This window comes from Aphelocoma coerulescens, chromosome 1, assembly GCF_041296385.1.
Source record: "Aphelocoma coerulescens isolate FSJ_1873_10779 chromosome 1, UR_Acoe_1.0, whole genome shotgun sequence".
In the NCBI taxonomy this organism is placed as follows: Eukaryota; Metazoa; Chordata; class Aves; order Passeriformes; family Corvidae; genus Aphelocoma; species Aphelocoma coerulescens.
In genome coordinates this window covers 105,707,056-105,728,941 of record NC_091013.1, presented here as the reverse complement: position 1 = coordinate 105,728,941, position 21,886 = coordinate 105,707,056, and the positions used below count along the sequence as shown (strand labels likewise).

General features: G+C 39.0%; 1 protein-coding gene across 1 annotated transcript in view; it reads left to right on the top strand.

Moving 5' to 3' along the window:
* Nucleotides 1-21,886, top strand: part of EMSY (EMSY transcriptional repressor, BRCA2 interacting) — a 41,184-nt gene continuing 19,298 nt past the window's right edge. Inside the window, exons 1-9 of the mRNA XM_069027833.1 lie at nucleotides 1-136; nucleotides 1,164-1,272; nucleotides 4,702-4,801; nucleotides 5,442-5,516; nucleotides 7,758-7,933; nucleotides 9,183-9,335; nucleotides 13,382-13,641; nucleotides 18,096-18,363; nucleotides 20,377-20,649. Of these exons, the coding sequence (XP_068883934.1) occupies nucleotides 1,203-1,272; nucleotides 4,702-4,801; nucleotides 5,442-5,516; nucleotides 7,758-7,933; nucleotides 9,183-9,335; nucleotides 13,382-13,641; nucleotides 18,096-18,363; nucleotides 20,377-20,649 (1,375 nt within the window). The 5' untranslated portion in view covers nucleotides 1-136; nucleotides 1,164-1,202. The remainder of the gene's footprint in view (nucleotides 137-1,163; nucleotides 1,273-4,701; nucleotides 4,802-5,441; nucleotides 5,517-7,757; nucleotides 7,934-9,182; nucleotides 9,336-13,381; nucleotides 13,642-18,095; nucleotides 18,364-20,376; nucleotides 20,650-21,886) is intronic.

Genomic DNA, 21,886 nt, shown 5'->3' with positions numbered 1-21,886 from the left:
AGCGCGCTCACCCGCCATCTTGGCCCGAGTAAACGCCGTCGCCGCCGCCACTAAACAAACCCGAGCGCGGCACCAGTGAACGGGGGGGTGGTGCGGCCGCTGTGGAGCCTTCGATGTGCTGGGCACGGTCGGGCAGGTGGGTCCCGCTCCTCACCCTACCCGGGGCGGTCCGCCTCGGGGAGAGGGGCAGCTCCGCTTCCCCGGACGGTGGGCACCCGCCGCCCCCTCACGGGCCCAGGGCAGAACCCTGGCCCCCGCCCGCTGCCGCTGCGCCCGATGCGAGGAAGCAGCGCTAGCCGCGGCCCGCTCCCTCCCTCCCTGTCTTTCCCCGATCCCGGCGTGGACTCAGCGCCGCTGGCTCCGGCCAGTCCCCCGCGCCCAGGGCCGGGGAAGGGCGGACGGCGAATGCCCGGGTGGCGGCTGCCTTCGGGCGTCCTTGTAGGAGACCCTCCCCCCCCTCCTCCCCTCCCTCCAGCCCCCCGCTGGTAGCTGCGACGGCGCCAGGGCTTTTGTTCCCGGTGCCCATCCCTCCCCACCCCCCCGTCGTGCCGTTCCCTGCCCGGCCCAAGCCCCGCTTGCCCAGCTCCCCTCCGGCTGCAATTTTTCCTTTATTATCCTCGTCTCATCGGGGAGATGCGCCCTCTCTCCCCTCCATCCCCGGAATCTCGCTGCGCTGGGATCCGGCAAGAAGGTGTTCCCGTGTTTGGCTTATTTTTTGCGGGGAGGGAGCTGGTGTTGGTACGTGGAGAGCAAATTTTCACACAGGATGTTTTTTGCCATCCTGTCATATAATGTAGGCTGGAGCAAAATACATTCCCCGGAGGAAAGGGGGAGCGTGCGGTTCACTGGAAGAGTTCTTTTAATAGTTACTCTGTACATAAAGAGAGGGAGGAGACTTGAACATTAATTCGGGGAGCGTTTCAGCGTTAAAAAAAATGCTTGGGAAAGAGATAGGAAACTCCGCAAACAGGCTTGGGCGATGCATTTGAGCGAGAGAGTATAGGAAGTCCATGCCCTTGTGAAACTGCCAAATTCCTTCATGCCACTCCAAAGGATGGGAGCGAATGTGTTGGTGGAGGTGTGAGCAGGCTGAGAGGAGTTTACATTAATCGGCTTGGGAAATCAGTAAATCATAGGCTTGAGCGTTTATATTTCTTTTCCAGCGAGGCTGAGCTCTGTGGGAGCACAGACACAAGGGAAGGATGCCTGTGGTGTGGCCAACTCTTCTGGACCTCAGTAGGGATGAGTGCAAGAGGATCCTTCGCAAACTGGGTACAGTAAGATACAGTTTGTGGGTCTGTATTTTGCCCTTTTAAGATTTGCCTTTATGCTGCTTATATTAAATATTTTAATAGGTCTACAGGCAGCTTGCAAGTGATTTCCTGCATTTTCCATGTGTCATTGGTTTGACAGCCCTGGCTTAAAATTGTGTTTGGCAGACACTCTCAGCCCTAGCAAAACAAGTAGAGAAGAATTGGTTTAGTTTGGTTGAATCTCTCTTGGATGTCCTAGCTGCAATGCTGCAGGGCTGTTTTTTTTTTTTTTGCCACTATTAACATGCAACAGGATTTTCTGTGAAAGGAGAGCCTTTGGGGTTGCTTTTTGTTTTGTTGTGTTTCTTGGTTGGGTTTTTTTCCTCAATTCTGTATTAGAAACCTTTTTGTACCTCAAAAAAATATAGAGGAATCCTGGTTTAACTGGCACTGTAGGGCTGAATTCAAGTATTTAAGTTACTATTGTGAAGACATAAAACAGGATTTTAAAAGATGTTGTTTGTGATTTGCAGTTACACAGGTTGTCAGGGAAGTGGGAAAACAATGCCCTTGCTCAGCTGCCATAAGCACAGGAGCCTTTTTAATTGTTTCAAATGTAGCTCATTATTTGAGGCCTCTGCTCAAGAGATAGACACTGGGAGATGTTTTTGTGCTCTGTCCTTGTAGATCTAAGTGTATGAGGAGAGATGCTTCTGTGTTTTGGAAAGTAGTAAAAGCATTTGCTCTTTCCTCACACATCTGTTTTTGGCTACTGCAGGAGAGAGAATCCTTTCTTAGATCTTTGATCTGATCCGACATAGTTGGTTTTGAGTTCTTAGGGCTGAATTTATGTAATTAAGGGTTTGGGGTTTTGCCAGTTAAATGAGGCATAATACTAGAAGGGAAAAAAAAAAAGCCTTAGATTTTTCAGACTTTCTTCTTAAGACCATAATCTAGGAGATGATGTCCGGAAGAAAGTTGAGGCCCCCTCTAACTTCCTGTGACTGTCAAGTGACAGCTTTCCTTGTTCTCATTTTGCTTGAATGCTAAGAGAAAATGTGCTGTATTTCTTAACTGTGCCAAAGTTCTCATACATTGTGAAGCCATTGACTTTATTTTTTGAGAGTTGAGAATTTATCTTCCCTCCCTTTGCCCTTTTTCTTTCATTTCTTGGGAATATGGGATTTGCGTTCTGTTGAAACAATGATGCACATGTTGCACGCAACATTGCAACAAGCTGTGCTATCTGTTAAGGTGACAGCCCTAAGTCTTAAGCAGGGCCCAAGAAGTACAAAAACTAGGAGGCAGTGCAGAATACCAAAAGCTTTTGACAAGATCTGTGCTACTAAATTTCATTAATGTAGCTGTGCTGGCTGGAAGCATGGAAAAAAACTTGCACCCGAGCTGACGGTGCTATGCTGGCAGAACCTTGCTGGTGCAGCTGAGCCAAACAGAACTGCAGCTACACCTCCTTCAATGACATAACCTAGGCTGACAGGAAGAAAAAAAAAAAGTCATTTTTGTTTTGCTGGCATGAGCTGTCCCCACAAGGGGGCCCTGCCAGCAGGGTTAGGCTGAGGCAGTGCCTCTCTGAGCTGAGAGGAAGCACACCACAGGACTGAGGAGTGAAGGAGCACAGGCAGTGGGGGCAATAGCTGTATGACACTCACATCCAGCAATAGCCATTTGCTTTAGAGGGTCCTGCTTTTCCAGCTCACAGCCCAACATCTCATTTGGCTGATGGTACAGCAGTAGTGGGAATACTCTGTAAGGAGTGAAGCAGGGATGTAGGTGAGGCTGAAATACATCTCGAGGTATGCAGGACCTGGTGCTGATCATGGTTTATTACTGAACGAGGTGATGATTGTAGCACCTAACACTAGCAATAATGATATTTACTTCCCAAACCCATTTTAGGTATTTCATGTGTTTTGCATTGGAAAGAGAGCACACCACTAATGATCGCTGCACAGACACAAGGGTGAGGAAGTTACAGCTGATCAGTAATCCTTACTAGCTTCCAAAAGACCAGAATGTGCATTTTTAAAGCTCTGGTGTCGACGATATTTATTTACCATGCAGAAGGAAAAAAAGTTTGCCCTTGATAAGTAATTATATGGTTGCATCTGAGAATTACTTTTAAGTTGTTAGCAGAGGCAAATAATTAGTATCGTAAATATTGTAACATGGTTGTCTAAATAAATGCTGATATTAGTAATAACCATTGCATTAATTAGTGAATGTTTTATAACTGAAGCTGAAAATGCTTCTCTAGGTCACTCAGCATCCCTGTGCAGGCTGCATAGTTAACCAAAATGACTCTGCTTTTTGTTTTGTCTGCTTAATCGGGACAGGAGAGCAGGATTTCTTTTCAGCACAATTCCTTGATTTCATTTCTACATTAGCCCTTTGGAATCCTAAACTGAAAGCTTTTCAGAATAGCGCCAGTCTTTTCTTTTGCGGCAAACTTCAGTAATGTTAGGTTTTGGCCTGCACCTTTTATTCTTGGTCTTGGTTAACTGGGATCTGTTGTGGGGTTGTTTGGGTTGGCTGCTGAAATAGGGGTGTCAAATGAAAGGCACCTATGTAAGGATCAAACGAATTTGTGTTTCTGGTTTTCCTAAACCATGTGAAGCTGACAATAGCAAGTCATTCTTTGGCAAATTAGCAGGCTCCATTATTTGCATTAGGTATGTCTTCAACCTGTTTAGTAGGACAAAATTCAAAAGTATTAGTAGCCTTTTACGGTTCCATTTTTTAAAACACTGATGGCATGACATCACAGTCACTTGGAATTTGACATTTCTGGTAAACCAGAGTTGCATTTTTGTGAGTTAGTCTTTGTGATGGCTCTCTGTTTAAGAATAGCTGGATTGTTTCTTTTGTGTTGGGCAGGTTTAATTCTGTGTTGCATTTCTTTCAGATTCAAGCAGTTGTACCGTATCAAGTAAATAGGCATAAAAGATTACGATGATCGTATTTAACAAACTAGAGCTGATGCTCTCCATGCTAATTAAGGAAAGGCATTACAAAAAACCCAGTTGTTCTAATGACGGTTTATTTCTTTTCCAAGCTAAGCTTTTCTATAGAACTCTTAATTATGTTATGTGTTAAGAGAATTCTGAACTACTCTCCAAACAGTTTCTTCAAGCTTTTTGCCTGAACTGTCAGGTCAGAGAGAGCTTGACACATTCATTTGGGTTTATAAACTAGATAATCCTCTCTGATGAGACAATTGTTTCATAGAAATGGTTTATGCTGCAAAGTAATTGGCTGGGAGAGTTCTAAATCATCAATCTCTTTCAGAAAAGCACTAAATAATTGAAAGACATGTTCCTCTTTAAGATTTTGAAAATTTACAGAATACTGTCAGTAATATGGAAAACATGGGTTTTTTCCCCTTTGCTGTGAGCATTAAATAGAAATATTATTTGCTCTAATTCTTCAGAACTGGAGGCCTATGCAGGTGTCATCAGTGCCTTGCGTGCACAGGGAGACCTTACAAAAGAGAAGAAAGATCTTCTTGGAGAACTCTCTAAAGTGCTTAGGTAACCCTGATCTTTTTAGACTAAGACCCATCCTGTTTTCTTTTATGGTGTTGCATGCTTTTTCTTTCACCGGGATCACAGTGTAAGTCTGAATTTAGAGAAGTAATTCTCCATGTTTCAGAGGTTTCATTCTTGTTCTGCTTAGAGTTTTTAATAAGAAAAACAAGCGTGCTCCTGTGGTAGAAGTTTTACTGGTTTGTTGGTGCTTTATGGGATACTGAGTGTTAGAAGTATTACAGCCAGGTCATGCATGTACACTGGCTTGTGGTTTTGTCAAGGTAGAAGTTCAAGGTCTTTAAGCCCAAGGTACCTGAAGAAAGAATGCTGCATGTCCTGTGTGAATTTTTCTGCCATCCTTTAAATGTATTGCTCTCATTAGGAGGTTAGATTCTAGCTGTTTTTCAAGGGCACCCTATGAGCAGTAATGTTCTTTTCATTCTTCAGTAATATTTTTGAGCAATAATACAATTGATTCTCTGTCACTGTGATAGCAGGAGTTAAGTGACAATCTCTTAAATATAAAGTCCTGTTCCCTCTCTTCTCTTAGATTATTCATAAGTTTAATTTTAGCTGGAATTTTTAGATGAATGTTCATGTCTTCCTCTGATGAAAATATATTGCTTTATTGTTTTTTTAATAGTATTTCAACAGAGCGACATCGTGCTGAAGTTCGGAGAGCAGTAAATGATGAACGACTAACAACAATTGCACACAAGTAAGTTCCAAGTCATTTTGTCCCTGATTTTCAAAAGTGTCCTTTGGGAAATCCATTATGCCTTAACTGAATGTTAGAATTTTGAAGATTGATAGTGGTTTAAAGAACCAGTAGTTATAACACTGTATGGATGAAGGCATTACTGTATCAGATCTACAGGGATGTAGAAACAGTTATTTAGTACATTTTGGATCCAAGGCCATCCCGTTCACTGAGCAAGTGCAACGTAAGAAGCAGTTTTTTAGCATGGAGACCTTTCTGTAAGATAGACCAGAAGAAACAGAGAATGAGAAAATAGAGAAGCTGCTAAGTAGGATGAACATGTTTGCTGGTTTTTTTTGTTTGTTTTGCTTTTAGTTTTATTTTAATCAGTTTGGAAAGGCTGTATTAACTGGAAAGAGGAAACTACATAGGAAAGACAAAGAGAGGGCAAGAGGTGGCAGATTAGTGGAAAACATGTATCAGCACAGAAAGGAAAAAATGGTCAGAGTAGAAAAAGCTGCAGCAAGCTGATGACATCAGTGTCCATCACTCTGCGGTGCAGCTGCTGTGCTGGCATTAGCTGGGGTGGTTCCTCCTTGCATTTGCTTTCACAAGCTCTACATGATTTTGAGAGGTGGAGGAGCAATAGATCAAGTGGTTATGTATCTTTCATGATTACTTAATAGTTTTACTATTAAGGACTGTCTTTAAACAGAGCTGCATTGTAAATGTCTGTATTTTTTTCTTTTTTGTGTTGCAACTGTTGATTTTTTTTTTAAGTTTGACTGTTGTAGCTTAGGTGTTATGAGGAGGAAAAAAAGGAAATTATACGAATAGCAGGACAGTTGGAGTGAGCAATTGTTTGATCCAAGACTAGTCAAAATCAGCATACTGGTTTAGTGCTGTAGAGGGACATTTAAGTTTTAATGTTCAATTTTAAAGATTTAGAAGTATGCTGTTCACCAAACAAAACCCACCAACTTCTTACCCCCCTTTAAAGAAATGAGAGGGAAGATAACAAAAAGCATTTAGTTGTCAAATCAGGATTCTTTTCCTGAATCAAGTTTTCCTTTTAAGTAGTACTTCTGGTCTTAGCATTTTGCAGAACACGAATAGTTTGTTCTGAGGCGTTGCACTTCAATGAAATACTATAATGCAGACAAGGTGCAATTTTGAAGTGCTGCTTTTCTTTATTTCTTTTCTTTGTTTTCCTGTGGTGATTCCTTTTTAGTGATAGTTGGTAATATAGTATTTCACTTACATAATTCTCTTAACTCATTAGGAAAGCCTACTTTGCTAGCCTTTGTGTCCTTTATTTTTTGTTTTTAAAATGTATTTTTACCTCAGCTTATGTAGCTCTCGTTATACAATATGCATATGTATGAGGAATGCTGAAGCATTTCAAGATTTATCAACAGAGCAGATACTCTGCATTTTACAAACTACTTTGTAATAGCTCTTGCTGCAACTTGCTTGAAATATTTCATGTGAGAAGTTATTTTTTTAGAATATATTAATACATTAAATGGGTTGATTTGCTTAAGAACATTACAGCATTGAAAAATAATTTGCCATTTTGGTTTTGTTGATTTGATAAATGACTCATGTAAAACAGTCAAAAATACTTCCTCATCTAGATAAGAACAGTGTTTTTATGAAAACATTCTAGTGTGGATGTAAGTACTAAAGTTAAGAGCTAATTAGAGCAGAAGACTGCTTTCTGTTTAGGAAGATGCTCAGGGTGTATTTAAATAATTTCATGTTCTGTGACCTTGTTTGGGAATACTAAAATAAACATCAGAAATGCTTCTGTTCAGGTGAAACAAAATTTGCCATAGAAGCTAAGAGTTTTTCCCTGTAACATAATCCATTTCAATAGTCTTTTATGAAATCTATTTGGTTTATTGGCATTTTCGTATTACAGAAGTAGAGAGTTGGTATACCAACTCTGCCTGAATAGTAGCTTACCTAATGTGGGGCATTTGAGTATGGTGTTTACACACTTCTGGCCCTTGAACAGCTCTGTAAAACAGAACAACAAAAGAATAATCAACTCTTTAATTTAAAATGTGAGGTTTTCTATATCAGGTGACAAAAATGCAAGGGCTTTCATGAAATGAAGGAAGTTATGTATTAGTGCTCTAGTGTGTCTTAAACTGCCTTTTAGACTTGCACTATGGGAAAAAAAATGTATTTGAGTAAGATACTGAATATTTGGAAAGTTGTCAAAACACTTACAGAACATGCATTTCTCTTTAGTATGTCTGGACCAAACAGCTCTTCCGAGTGGTCCATAGAAGGCCGTCGACTGGTGCCACTGATGCCACGACTTGTTCCACAAACAGCTTTTACTGTTACTGCGAATGCTGTTGCCAATGCAGCTGTTCAGCACAATGCATCTCTTCCAATTCCTGCAGAAACTGGGAACAAAGAAGGTGAGAGAAAGATGGGATTCTGCTGCAATCTATGGGAATGTAAAAGCAATGTCACAGTGGAAATTGGTGGTTTAGATTTAAAGTGTTAAATATTAAAGATATTTTTTAGAGGCCAGGTTGGATGGGGTTTGGAGCAACCTGGTCTAGTGGAAGATGTCCCTGCTGATGGCAGGGGGCTGGAACTGGGTGAGCTTTAAAGTTCCTTCCAACCCAAACCATTCTATGAACCTATGAAAAAAAATCCAAATCTTTCTTACAAACCTTATTCACAGAAATATAAAACACCCCTTATTTTAAAGAACCCTTTGTGGTATCTGCAGCATTAATCTGACTGCTTTGTGTTATTGACACTCTAGCAACTGAAATATAAAAACAATCCAGTTTGTCAGGAAATGACATTCGCTGACTAACTTATCAGCTCTGTAAACTTTAAAAACTTGGACTAATGGCTTAAGATTTTGTAAAGTTCTGTAAGTGATGAAAGATGTTTCAGAATGTTTTATTTTAAGAATGCAAGTAGGTTTGGTGAAAGTCGAGAAAATACTGCTTTGGGTTTTTTCCTTCTGATTAAATGTACTATGTAACAAGTAAAAAGGTTGCTTTCTGCTTTCCCTATGCTTTTAAATAATGGTAGTACACATTCCAACTAGCTTGGCTGAGCAGGCTTGGATTAGGCTTCATACAACTGGAGCATGTGTAACACTGCTTAAAAAAAGCTGTTTTATCTTGGTTTTGTGATAAATACTGTATCATTGTGCTGTTACTTAAAAGCAATAGTTTAAAAAAGCAGTTTAAAAAAGCTGATTAGCACGATCAGTTCTTCACTACTGAAGGAGTATTTTTTTTCAACTGGTGTACTGTTGAGTAGAGGCAATAGCACTTTTCTGTCAGTTCCTAGTCATTTACAGAAAAGCAAAAAGATTGATGTATTGAATTAATGCTAAAATTTAAAATAACAAATTATAAAGTAAAACAAAGATCAGTACAAAAAGAAATCTCACATTGGCAGTAGAGATTTTTGGGGATGGGAGGAGGGGAGGTTAGATTTCTGTGTTGTCTTTGAAGACCATTAATTCCGTGGCCATGCTTAGCTCAAATTGGGGAGTATTTCACAGTAACAGGATTGCAGAGGCAAATACACAGATAATGACCCAAAAGGCCTTTGGCTTCCATTTCAGTTGAAAAATAGTGATAGAATAATGGGATTCTACACTTCAGTTATATGGAAGGTGTCTTTTCTCCTCTTCAGTGGTGGTTTGCTATTCCTACACAAGTACCACTTCAACCCCAACATCTACCCCTGTTCCAAGTGGCAGTGTAGCAACAGTGAAGTCCCCCAGACCTGCCAGTCCAGCCTCCAATGTAGTCGTCTTGCCAAGTGGAAGTACTGTTTACGTCAAAAGTAAGTGATACTAGCAACTGATTAACAAAAGGGAAAGAAAGGGACAGCGTGGCTGAAGCATAAGACTGAATTAAACACTCCAACCTTGGACAAGTCATTTAAGGCCTTTGTGCCTTTGTTTAGTCTAGAGAATGAATTTATTGCTTCCCTTTTTCAGAGAAATAGTGTTCAGGATAAATCCACTCATTGCAAAATGCTGTAAGGAGCAGTAAAGCTGCAAGGACAGCAAGTGGAAAATATTTTGAAAATTAAATATAGACATTTCTGTATATCAGTGAATTTCTGATCCATCTTGTTGAGAACTAATGCATAGTAGTCACTTACTTGAGTTAGAAAAGGTTCCTCTTTTCCACTTTCACAGTTGATGTGGAATTTTTTTTTTTTTTTTTTTTGAATGCAGTTTGGCAAGGGTTTGTGCTCACATCTGTGTCTGGTAATTTTGTGATTTACCTGGAAGTCAGTCTTGGTGAGGCTTGTGTTTCTCAGCAGCTGCGAAAACTTCATATGAATTCCTATCAGATACCCATCTTCACACATTTAAATCTGAAAATTCAGGACATAGAATCTAGAAACAGTCTTTTTTCTTGAGAGTGTGTATGTGTCCCTATCTTTGTTTGGCTAATCAGTCAGCTAGTTCTAAAAGCAGATTATGTTCTCATATATACGCCCTCGCCATGGGTGGTTTTATTTTAGTATTAAAATGTTTCCTTCAGTTCTTACTTGATTCTATCAAAATAACAAAGATTAATAGTGAAGTAGATAAATGCTTGCTCTGCATACCTTTAATATTTTAAAATTTATTTTAGTCTTTATGGTATATGTATACATCTGTATAAGCTTCTAGGTAGTCAGAAATGCCACATAGTACATAAATATAATGTTAATTGCAAACAACCATCATTAATGGCTCTGTCAACCCATGAAACCCATTACACTGAGGTTTTTCATTTTTCTGATCTATGCACTAATCATTTGGCTTTAGTTTCAAGATTCAGGGGGAAATGTTCTTAACATCTTAAAATTTTATTGTAAACTTTAGTGAATTATTACATGGTAATGAGTATCAAATGAGTCTAGACACATGATACAGGGATGATCATTTTACTGTCTGTCCCTAAATTTAATTTTTTCCCTATTTCATGTGCTTCATTTTGTTGTTACTGTTTATTTTTTTAAAGAAATTGTGTCTTTCAGAGTATGTTACATCAGTCACATTAATTTTAACAAACCTGCTTGGGAGCAAATTCAGGAGATCTGAGTTAGAGTCAGGACTTTGCCACTGGTCTGTGGTGTAACCTCTTCCAAGTCACAGTCTGATTGAGTCATTAACCTTTCTATGACTCTGCTTCCTTACTTACCAAGTGTGAGTTTCAGTCAAGCTGTATTACCTTTTAACTAAATGTCTGTGGAAAACTGTACAGCAATTGCTAATATGAAATGGTAGGAATAACATTCTTGCAAAACCCCAGCAGTGAAAACAGGAGGTGAAATGAGCTGTAACATAAAATAATAACATAAAATAATGCTCTACTAGTTTAATGTTACTTTCTTATGTCTTGATTGATTGGTTGATGGGTTTTTTTTGTGCATGAGGGCCACAAAGTTTCCTCTATTTCTTGGTGCCTCACCAAAATAACAACTGTGTCCTAACATCCTAGCTGCATGCAGATTTTGGATTTAAATAGGTTCTGAGATTTTTAAATTCCTGCACATGTTCAATATGATTAGTGCACTCACAGTAACACTTAAAAGCCTGTCCATAATAAACCTTAAAGTTACGTAATCAAACCTCTGCTTTATAGAGGGACATCACCTTTACAGAGGCTTATTCAGGGCCATAAAGTAAATTATTGATTAGAGATTTGAAATTTAGTCTTGTAGATCCACACTTCATGTGTCCTGCTACAGGCAACTAAAGCTACATTTTTTAAGTTTGCTTCTCTTCCCTAGTTCAGTTTCCTGTCTCTGTGGATACAACTGTTAGCCTTTGGAAGCATACCTGCAAATGAGCTACTTCTGCTGAGAGAGAGTACCATTTTTCAGAAATTGCCTATTGTGGTGCTGGGCAGTTTCTTGTCCATATTAGTTCTTGAATCTTCACTTTTTGAATGCCAGAATATTTAGTAATTTTAATTAGAGATTGGCCATAATTAGATCTTGGCCCTAATTAGAGACTGACTACGAACGAAGTTTGCTTTGACTGCCAGCAGGACTGCTTTTTGATGTGATGGTGTTCTTGTCTGTAAGTCCCAGGCACATGGAAGAAGATTTTCAATCATCTTCTCCATAGGCAGGATTGTATCTCTTCAGCTTCTCTCTGATTGTTTTTCTTTTTAAATGGTTTGACACAGGTTGACATTGTAAGCATAAATAATAGGATTGAAGATTTGTCAATGTTGGTAGAGACTTTAGAGGTCATCTAGGTTCAACCATCAATCCAGCACCGATGTAATTACCCCTGAACTACCTCCCCAAATGTCTCATTCAGGTACCTCTTGAACACTTCCAGACTTACTCCAATGCCTGACTACTCTTCCAGTGAAATTTTTTTTCTAATACTGAATCTGGACCTCCCCTGGCACAATTTGAGGCTATTTCCTCTTGTCCTGTCACTTGTTACCTGGGAGCAATGCCCAACCCCCACTTGGTTACACCCTCCTGTCAGGGAGTTGTTGAGAGCAAGAATGTCCTCCTATAACCTCGTTTTCTCCAGTCTGAGCCGCCCCAGTTCCCTCAGCTGCTCCTAGCACTCCAGACCCTTCCTCAGCTCTGTTCCCTTCTCTGGATGCACTCCAGCACCTTAGCCTCTCTCTTGTCATGAGACGCCCAGAAGTGACTCCAGGACTTCACCAGTGCCCAGCACAGGGAATGGTCACTGCCCTGGTCCTGCTGCCACACCAGTGCTGGTACAGGCCGGGTGCCAGTGTTCTTGCCCAGCTGGGCACACCTGGCTCATATTCAGCCGGCTATTGACCATCATCCCCAAGTGCCTTCCTTCTGGGCAGCCCTTAAGCCTCTCTGCCCCCAGCCTGTAGCTCTGCATGGGGTCGTTGTGACCCAAGGGCAGGACCTGGCACGTGGCCTTGTTTAACCTCACCCACTGATCCATCTTGTCCAGATCCTTCTGTAGAGCCTGCCTGCCTTCAATGCTACCCAGGAGCTGTAAGAGGTTTGCAAGGTCATTGTGTGTCTGTCTGTAATCTAGACCAATTTATGAACCTGTTGCCTACTTTGGCAAGTTTCATTTGGATTTAAGATCCATTAATCATGCTGTTATCCTTTGCTGAACTGAATATTGCAGCAGATTCTTTTTCTATATGTGCAGTATATGATTGCAAGGAAGAAAGAACTCTTTTGAGCCAGGACTTCTTATGTTTTTCATGATTGTGTGTTAGGTGCCATTTTATATCTGTTGCACAAAATACACCAAAGAAGGCAAAAGCAGATAAAGTGAGGATTGACCTTCACAGTTAAACTATATAAAAAAAAAATATATCCCAAGATGTTGTATTGAGGTGAAAGGCAGAAGGGGTACTGTAAGGATAACCATGACATGGAAGTAGGTGCAAAGGCTGAAGTCTGAGAAAACTATAGGGGGTTAAATTTTGATAGTCCAGTTGCTGTGAACAAAACCACCACCAAAAAAACCCAAAGTAGTGTAAAGTTTTAAACTAAAATGTGTGTGGCATTATCCCAATCCCTTTGTGTAGTCTCACTAGTCAAACTTCTGGAGACAGAATGAAAACCCTGACCTGGCTCTTATGTTAATGTCTCAAACTGAATGAAGTAACCCAGTAACTGAATAGCTTGAGGTTTTGGGTGATTTGTCTCTGATTCATGGCACTGTGAGTGTGGCCCGTATCAAGGACTAAGATCATCTGAGGTGTGATACAGGTTGGTTGTGACCGTAAGATGTAATTTATCCCTTATTTCTTTTTATCTTACTTGAAAGAGGGTGCAAGACTCAAAAAGGGTGTAGTGTTTCAGAAAGCACTGAGATCTGCAGACAGGGGAAACATAGCTTAGAGAAAATACTTCTTTTCCAGGTGTCAGCTGCTCAGATGATGATGAAAAACCCCGCAAAAGACGGCGAACGAATTCTTCTAGTTCTTCCCCTGTTCTTCTGAAAGAAGTCCCGAAGGCAGTGACTCCTGTCACTAAAACTATCACAGTGCCTGTAAGTGGCAGCCCCAAAATGAGTAATATAATGCAGAGCATTGCCAACTCCTTACCACCACACATGTCGCCTGTGAAAATAACCTTCACTAAGCCCTCAACACAGACAACAAACACCACAACACAGAAGGTATGTGGGGGAAGCTGCCAAATGTTACTTTATTCTGGTTTTATCAATGAATAAGATGTGATGTTTGACTCTTCCTTTCTATGATCTGACTAGCTGTTTTTTAAGGATTGATCTTGGGATAAGGTAATCCCTCTTTAAAACAAACAAAGGGAAAACCAAACTCTTGTATGAATATAGTTCACCTGTGTGTGAAAGGACCTGGATTGACAGCCGTGGAGACTGAAGCCCTCTTTTTATCCACAGAACAGGTACAGCACAGGCAGCGGGAGTGCAAGCTTCCCCCAGACTGCCCCACCAATGTGCCTCAACCCTGACCTGAAGGGACCACTTCTAGGGATGAGAGGGGATTCAGTCTCCATGCTCATTCAATTCTTGGCCTGTCTGGTGAGACTGCCAACAAGGTTACCAGTTAGTACCATTTGTGGTGTTGGGTTTTATGATATGGACACTAGTCCACTGAGAACTGGATCACATAGGCCACTGAACAGTCTTCAGATGGTAACAACTATTGGTCAAAGGTAATCTTTCTTATTTCTATTTTCCTTATTTATAATTATTCTTTGCAGTAGTAGAATTCCAGGAGAGATGGCATGGGCTTTCCCTTGCCAAGCCTTTTATCTAGAGACTATTTTTTTGGGGTCTATAACGTGTATTCTTGGAGCCGGTCAAAGTCCGGGGGGTTTTATTTTCTTTTCAGTACTAGTGTGCCATTTCTCATTCTACATTAACAGTGTTACAGTGGTCAAAATCAGTCATTATTTCAGCTGAGTGTGCCTAGCTTTCACCACAATGCAGTGTGCAGAAAAGGCTTTCCTTGTTTAAAATTTGGATTGGATTTAGATTTTTAAGTGCCTAATCTATGGCATGACTATATTCCCATTCATTAGGAGGCAATTCAGTTGTGTCTATTTTTCTGTTCTTAAGATGTAAAAACAAAGATGAATGGTTCAGACCAAGTTCATTCTTGGTACAGTTATTAGTTACAGCAGACTTCAGGGAGAGTTAGTGTCTCTGTGGAATTAATTTCGCCTCGATACCAACACTTACAGTAGGCTGGCCACTAACAAGCATTTTTTTCCAACTGTGAGAGTTTGACTATTGAGCTCAAACCTTTGCATGGTATTTTTTCTACTATTCTTCTTAATTGCTTTATGCCTCTTTTTGGATTAGCAGAGTTCCTGTGTCCTGATTTTTGGAAACTTTAAAACCAAGTAAGATTAACTGAAGTAATGTGCAATAAAGATCTTGCTTTCTGACCTCTTCCCACTGCAGAGAAGATGCTTTCATTTGATTCACTGTTCTTTAACAGTGTCCTTAATCAAATTTCATCTCTGAATACCTGAGTGTATAAGAGAAATCCATGAGTGAGCATAAACCATCAAATTAAATGTTCTGCATTCAGTGCAGTAAATCCACAGCTACTACAGGGCTTAACCTATCCATCCTATTGCACATTAGGGTTATAATTTGTGCAGGAAGAAATCTTTGCTTCAAACATGTGTAGGGTTGTATTAAGTATGGTGTTATATATCATGGAAATTAAAGACAGTGTACTAAGTCTCCAAAAGAGTGGACTGTTGATAGGACCTTTCCTGCAGTTGTGCCTCTGCGTTTGTTCTGACATAGAAATTTTAGGGTTTACTTTGCATTCTATTATTTGACTGTCTTACTAATTTGCAGTGACAGGAAAATCAGTGCTTGTTTTGTTAGGCAGCCAGAGTAGCATTTGTATCTGAACTTGTCACACTGCCCTCTTTTGTTGGATTTAGATATGCCAAAATATATAACTGGATGATTTGGGTGAGAGAAATCCCCTTTAGTAGTTTTAATTTAAATGTCAGTCTTGTTCATTCATATCCAACAGCACATTTCTGATTTGAGTGTAAGTTGTTATATGTGAATGAAATTCTTTGTTTCTGCATGCCAGCTCTTTGAATCGTTTTGACATTTTAGTGGGTTGGAGGAAGATGTGTTGTAATAAGTAATAATGTCACAGCTCCAGTTTCTGGATTCTCTTGTAATAAAGTCACTTGTCTAGGACACAGAAGGAATCAAGCTAGTGAAGTTTCTGGCAGTTACAGTACCTTTATTTTTTCAGGGACTAAGTTTTGACATCTCTCAAAATAGAGCTGGCAGGACTAATTTCAGTACATGTTGGGAATTAGATTTTACTGTAACAATTAAAAGCAACAACAACAAAATTACCACCTTGATTTGTGTGTGTGTGTATGTTTAAAGTTAGGCAGTTTCTCTGCTGTAGAACATGGGATGCAGTTTTGGTACCTATGATGAAATTATTTGGATCATTTCAACATACATGAGAAAACAGTACTTCAGAAATAAAGTGGTTGTGATTTGAACTTTAATTTTTAAATTTTTACCTGAATTTTATGTTTTCTGTATGTACTTCATACATGAAGATTACTGAACTTTGCTCTGCTCTTTTAATTTTGAAAGATGAGATAGAATAGATAGACCCAAACCTGCTTAGTCACAGTATAGCAGTCACTGTTGAACTGTAATGCTTTACAGGCTTTATTCCTTCCTTAATTAAATAAAGTGTTTTTAAGTGATAATCTTGGACTTAAGGAAATGCAGTGGTCTGCAGGAGTTGCAGTTATGCTCAAATTCATTCTACATATCTGTACTTAGTTGTGATGCTGAACTTGCCCTGTTGTAGTAGGGTTTATATTCACACTAACCTGTAATATGCCTATTTTAACTGCAAGTTGTCCTTTGTATTCCTAAATTAGTTACCCTGGGTGGAATGGAGCTGACCCTAACTTCAGACAGTTGGGAAGTATTCCAAGTGTTAGCTGACAGTTTAAGAAACAAGATAAAACTCCAGGGGCATATCATAGAATCTTTTCACTTCCAATTCTCACACTAGAACAAGCTGTGTCATGTTAAGCTCATCTGCATGTTTGTAGCCTAAGAGCAATTTGAGAAAGGTGTTTTGATTAAATCAAGGTTAGGCAGAATGCAGAAATAAGACTGATGTAGAGAAAATGTTCTCACTGGAAAATGCAATCAAAAAAGCAGCGGAATGTGGAAACCTTGTCCTTCAGACACTGATTAGTTGTGGTCAACCTGCTACAGCTTGTGGGGGTAGTAAAGTTTTGATTTTCCTCAGATCAAGATATTAAAGGTTTTTCTAAGCAGTAGAGGCCATCAAACTAAGAACTGAGGCAAAAGGAGAAGCAGAACCAGCCATGGTGGTGAAATTTGCTTTTTTAATAATGCTTTTATTCCATCCATGTGGCTGTTTCCCTATTTTTTTTTTTTTCATTTTTCTTTAAGCAAATTATAAACTCATAATCTCTTGCTGCTTGATCTGTCACTTAAGTCTATTTCTGGTGCCATTACCATATTATTTCTTTATCAGGCAAGGTTTCAGTAGTGCTTGGCTAGCTGTGTAAGACTTTGTGTGTGAGCTGACACAGGTTTCCTTTGCCCATTTTGTACCTTACTTTTCTATCAGCTTTTGTTACATTGAATCATTAATAAGCTTAAATTTTCAAGGTTTTAATAAACAAAATTTTTGTTGGGACAATAGCATTATTAAAATAATTTCTCAATATTCTTGCTTGAAAAACTGAAAATGTTGTACTTTTGTGCTCTTTTTCTATTTTAACTGTGTAAGTACAAGAAACGACATAGAAGTTGAATAAAAGGAATTTCTTTATGTAAACAGTCCCCATTTTTGCTAGTCAATAAGTGCTTCGTTTTCTAGGTCAATTGCATAATGACAGACTTCTTCCAATACTGTCATGAATTCTGTGTTTTTCTATGTCAGATCAGATTCATGGAGTTGTAATTGTAACTCGCACAGGGGTGATGTTTATTCTCTTCAGAGAAATGGTTTTCAGACAAATCAGAAAGAATTTCTTGTTATTAAGAGCACTAAATAAAGCAGAAATTGCTTCAAACCTAAACCATTTTTCTTTCACTGATGAAATATTGCATACAACCTGGTAGATCATTTCCCATTACTGACTCAGCAAGTGCTTGTTAATTGTTGAAAAAAAAATCATCTATTTTCTCTCATTGCTATTTCTTGATACTTTTGGGAGGTTTGGGAGAGTGGCACTTAAAACTTGCTGGAAATCCATTCAGTTTCTCTTAAAATAGGTTTCAAGCTTCCTGGCCCAGTTTAATGAAGTCAAGTTCATTCCTGTCTGTTTGCCTTCAAACATGAGATAAAATTCTACTTTAATTGGATAGTAATTGTTTTCCTTAAAAAATCTGCCCAATTTTAAGGAGACATTAATCACCACTTCCTCAAAATAATTGAAATTTTTTCTTGCAAGCAAATGTGATTGATAGTCTTACAAGCTCTTAATAAACATGTATCCCTAAACCTAAATACACAAACAGACATGTTACTGAAATTCTATGCTTCTAAATAGATGCAAAGAACAAATGAATTTCTTCTTGTTTTTTTCTTTTTTCAGGTCATAATAGTAACCACCTCTCCAAGCTCAACTTTTGTACCCAACATCCTTTCCAAGTCCCACAACTACGCAGCAGTTACAAAACTTGTTCCAACATCAGTCATTGCCTCAACTACTCAAAAGCAGCCCGTGGTTATCACTGCTTCCCAGTCCTCCGTGGGCAGCAGCAGCAGCAGCTGCTCCACTCCTTCCTGCACTGCAAATACTATTGCTGTGACTGCTGTAGTGTCATCTACACCATCAGTGGTTATGTCAACAGTAGCACAAGGTATGGCAATTCTCTTATAAAGGCTCTTTCACTGAGGAATTGGACTTTGCATTGAGAATAGCATTGGGGAGATGCACTTTTTGTTTACATATGATGAGTAAAGCACAGGACATGTGAAAGAAATGTGCTTATGAAACTAATCCAAGAGTCTCCACAAAAGTTCTTGTTGAACTCTCTTCCTCTTTACTTCAACAGTTAATGTGCAGATCCTCTTTTTTAAGAGGAGGTGAAGTAAGGTGGTGTGACTTAGCTCTAAAACAATATAACCTCAAAATGATTGGCTTTAAGAGCTTCTCCTGATGCATAGAAAAATGTATATTTCCAATATTTGAAGGTTATTGCATCTCTAAAAGCCTGATTTACAAAGATTTGCAAAGTTAACATCAAATAAGTACAACTTATTAACATGCCCAGATGACAATTCTGAAAGGTAGAGAAGTGTTTACAAACTTTTTATTAGTGTATTTTATCGGCATGTCAGTTTTAAAGTCCTTTATAATTAAGACCTGAGTGGGCCTGATTAAAATTCTTAGGTTTCTGATTTCAAATTCCAGCTGTGTATGCTAGCTTGACTGTTTCAGCTTCACAGCCACCAGCTAGCATTTGAAAGGGAAGCTGTGAATGAATGAATGAATGAATGAATGAATGAACTTTAGTGAGCAGCACTTGAAAGAAAAACTGCCTGACAGTGACAATGTCACATCACAATTTTTCCTGGTCTGTATTTCCCATTCTTGTTCCATTCCACAAAATATTGGGTAGCCGTATCAAGGCTGAGGAGGCATTTTCCTTCCCTATTGCTTGTATTAATATGATCAGATATTAATCTGTGGAGAAGAAGGGCTCACAGCAGGCTTTAATATTTTTTGAATCGTTGATTTTTAGTTGGGTTTGATCATGGAAGAGACTTTAATTCTAAAGTACATAGGTGGAGTATCTCTCTAAAAGGTTTTTTTCCAAGGCTGTCATTGTCATTGCAGAAGATGCTGGTGAAAAGTTTTGTGACATGAACTGATAATCTCTTCAAATGTAGAGTTAAACTTACGAATGAAAGGAGCTGTCCAAGGAAATGGTGTAACCATCTTAAATTATGCAGTGAGGTTGCTTATTTAGATTGCCAGAATTGTACCTTTACTGTAATTCCTGTCATTATCACTGCCATCTGTTTCTGTTTTTCACTACAACTGGGATTTAGTTAAAAATTGCCTTCATAAGATACGGACTTTGTCTTGGTGCTTACAGATGTGTAGTTTAGAATTATATACAAAGCCAAATTTGCTGTAAATATTTTGACAGCTATGTAGGGGAATGACAGAAATAAGTAATAATATTTATTTGGGAACTTTGTATTTCCATCTTACTGCAAACTTCTTTTAATCACTTTTAAGATCACCTAACCCAACAGCACAAAACAGGTGTCACACAGTTTTATAATTTACATAACATTACTTGATTTTTTTAAAATGCCAACCAACTCTTTTACTAACAGCTACTCCCTTCCAGTGTTGATGGGTTTGATATTTGACATCCTCCTATTGCCAACTTTTTGTCATTGTGATTTTAGAATCATTTAATCACAGAATGGTTTGAGTTGGAAGGGACCTTTAAGATCTAGTTCCTGCCCCCCTGCCAGGGGCAGGAACACCTTCCACTAAACTACGTTGTTATAAATACATATTTAAAATACTTTCACTATAGGTATTTTGCTGTCTTGAAGCTTAAAGTCAAGACTTTGAAAATATTATTGAATTATTTGTATTACAAAAGGTGGGGAAGTAGACTGGGTTTGTGGTCTTTCCATTAGCTGCTGTTCTGCTGCCACATTGAAATTCTGTATAAAAGCTCCATTGCCTCCTAACAGAGCACTTCTGCTACATGGGAACTTTATTTCCTCACATATATCAATGCATTTTTCAGTAGTAAAGATGGTTGAAATGCAAAATTATTTTAGAAATTATAATATTTTTCTTTCTCATTGCACTGTTCAATCTTAAACCATTTACTCTTTCACAGGTGTGTCTACATCAGCAATTAAAGTTGCCTCTACCAGACTACCTTCCCCAAAAGGTTTGGTTGGGAATCCAACTCAGATCTTAGCACAGTTTCCCAAACAGCATCAGCAGTCTCCCAAACAGCAGCTGCACCACGTCCAACAGGCCCAACAGCAGCAGCAGCAGCAACCGCAGCAGCAGCAGCTGGTGCCATGTTCTGTAGCCCAGCAGCAGCCACAGCAGTCTCAGCTGCCAGCTGGCATCAAACCCACCATTCAGATCAAACAGGAATCAGGTAGTTGGAGTTTATCTTGGGTCACATTGGTGAGGTCTGACTGTAACTCAGGAAAGTAGGGCAGAATTCTGTCCCAAAATGTGCATGGGGTAGTGATCATGAAGGCATGATTTCTTGAGTACAGGATTTGGCTTTAAACATGAATATAAGTAGATAGTGAAGGATGTTTTAATGTTTTCAAGTAACAGTAATTAAAGAATTTGGTTGTTTCACTTTTCTTGTTTGGTTCAGGTATTACAAACCTTGCTCTAGGTATATATGTTTTATCTTAGAGGTTGAGAGGTATGTAAATAACTGCAAAAGTAATGTGATTGGCAACCTGAAACACACCAGTTTTCTGAAGATCCAAGAGTTGTTCAACTATATCATCTGGAAAAAGAAGTTACTCCATGTTTTAATTATTTTCTTTGGTCCAGAAATCAAAACATACTTTTGAAGTACATGTCAAAACAAATACAGTTAGATCTGGAAGTTGGACTGGATTCTTTTTGTAACATTGATTAATTCAGCTGACTTTGGGCAAGTCATGTAATCGTTCTTTCTTGGCTTTTCTCTGCTGTAGCACACAGTTCTTATCTCAGCAAGAAGTAGTAAGAAATAAAGCTTGCAAAGTTATCCAGTTCTCAAAGATGTGCTATAAAAGTGCAAAGTATAATAGTACTTTTATGTATATTAATATAAAATTAGTATTTTAATCCTGTCAGTAAAATTATTATTTTATATTGTACTATTTAAATCAAGGAATTAAAGTAGACCATGGAATGAAAAAATAAACAGCCCTACTCCTGTCCTTTGATAAAACTACCTTTTTGATTATAGGATCACTGCTTAAGAAAAGTAATAGCTACTAATTAAGATGTAAAAAAGGCTTCCAGCCACTGAACAGTATCAATATGAGCTTCATTTCATTGTCTTCTACAATGGATTTAGGCTCAATGTGCTTTTTAGTTTAAAGTTTCTTTGGAAATACCATCTGATACCAATTCTTTCTGGAAGATGTGAATCAGTTTTCATGGTGACTTTTTATCCAGTGTCTGGATGATGCAGAGACTTCAATTTCTCTTTCAGTTTGGAGCTTACTTGCTCGGTACTGCTTTTATATTCAGTGTAGAGAGAAGAAAACTTCTCTGGAGGATGTTCCACATCTCAAGTGGACAAAATTTTTCACCTAGAAATACTTGTGTACAAATTAGGTGCTTCACTTAGATGGGATTCATCCAGGCTGTGTGTTCCATGG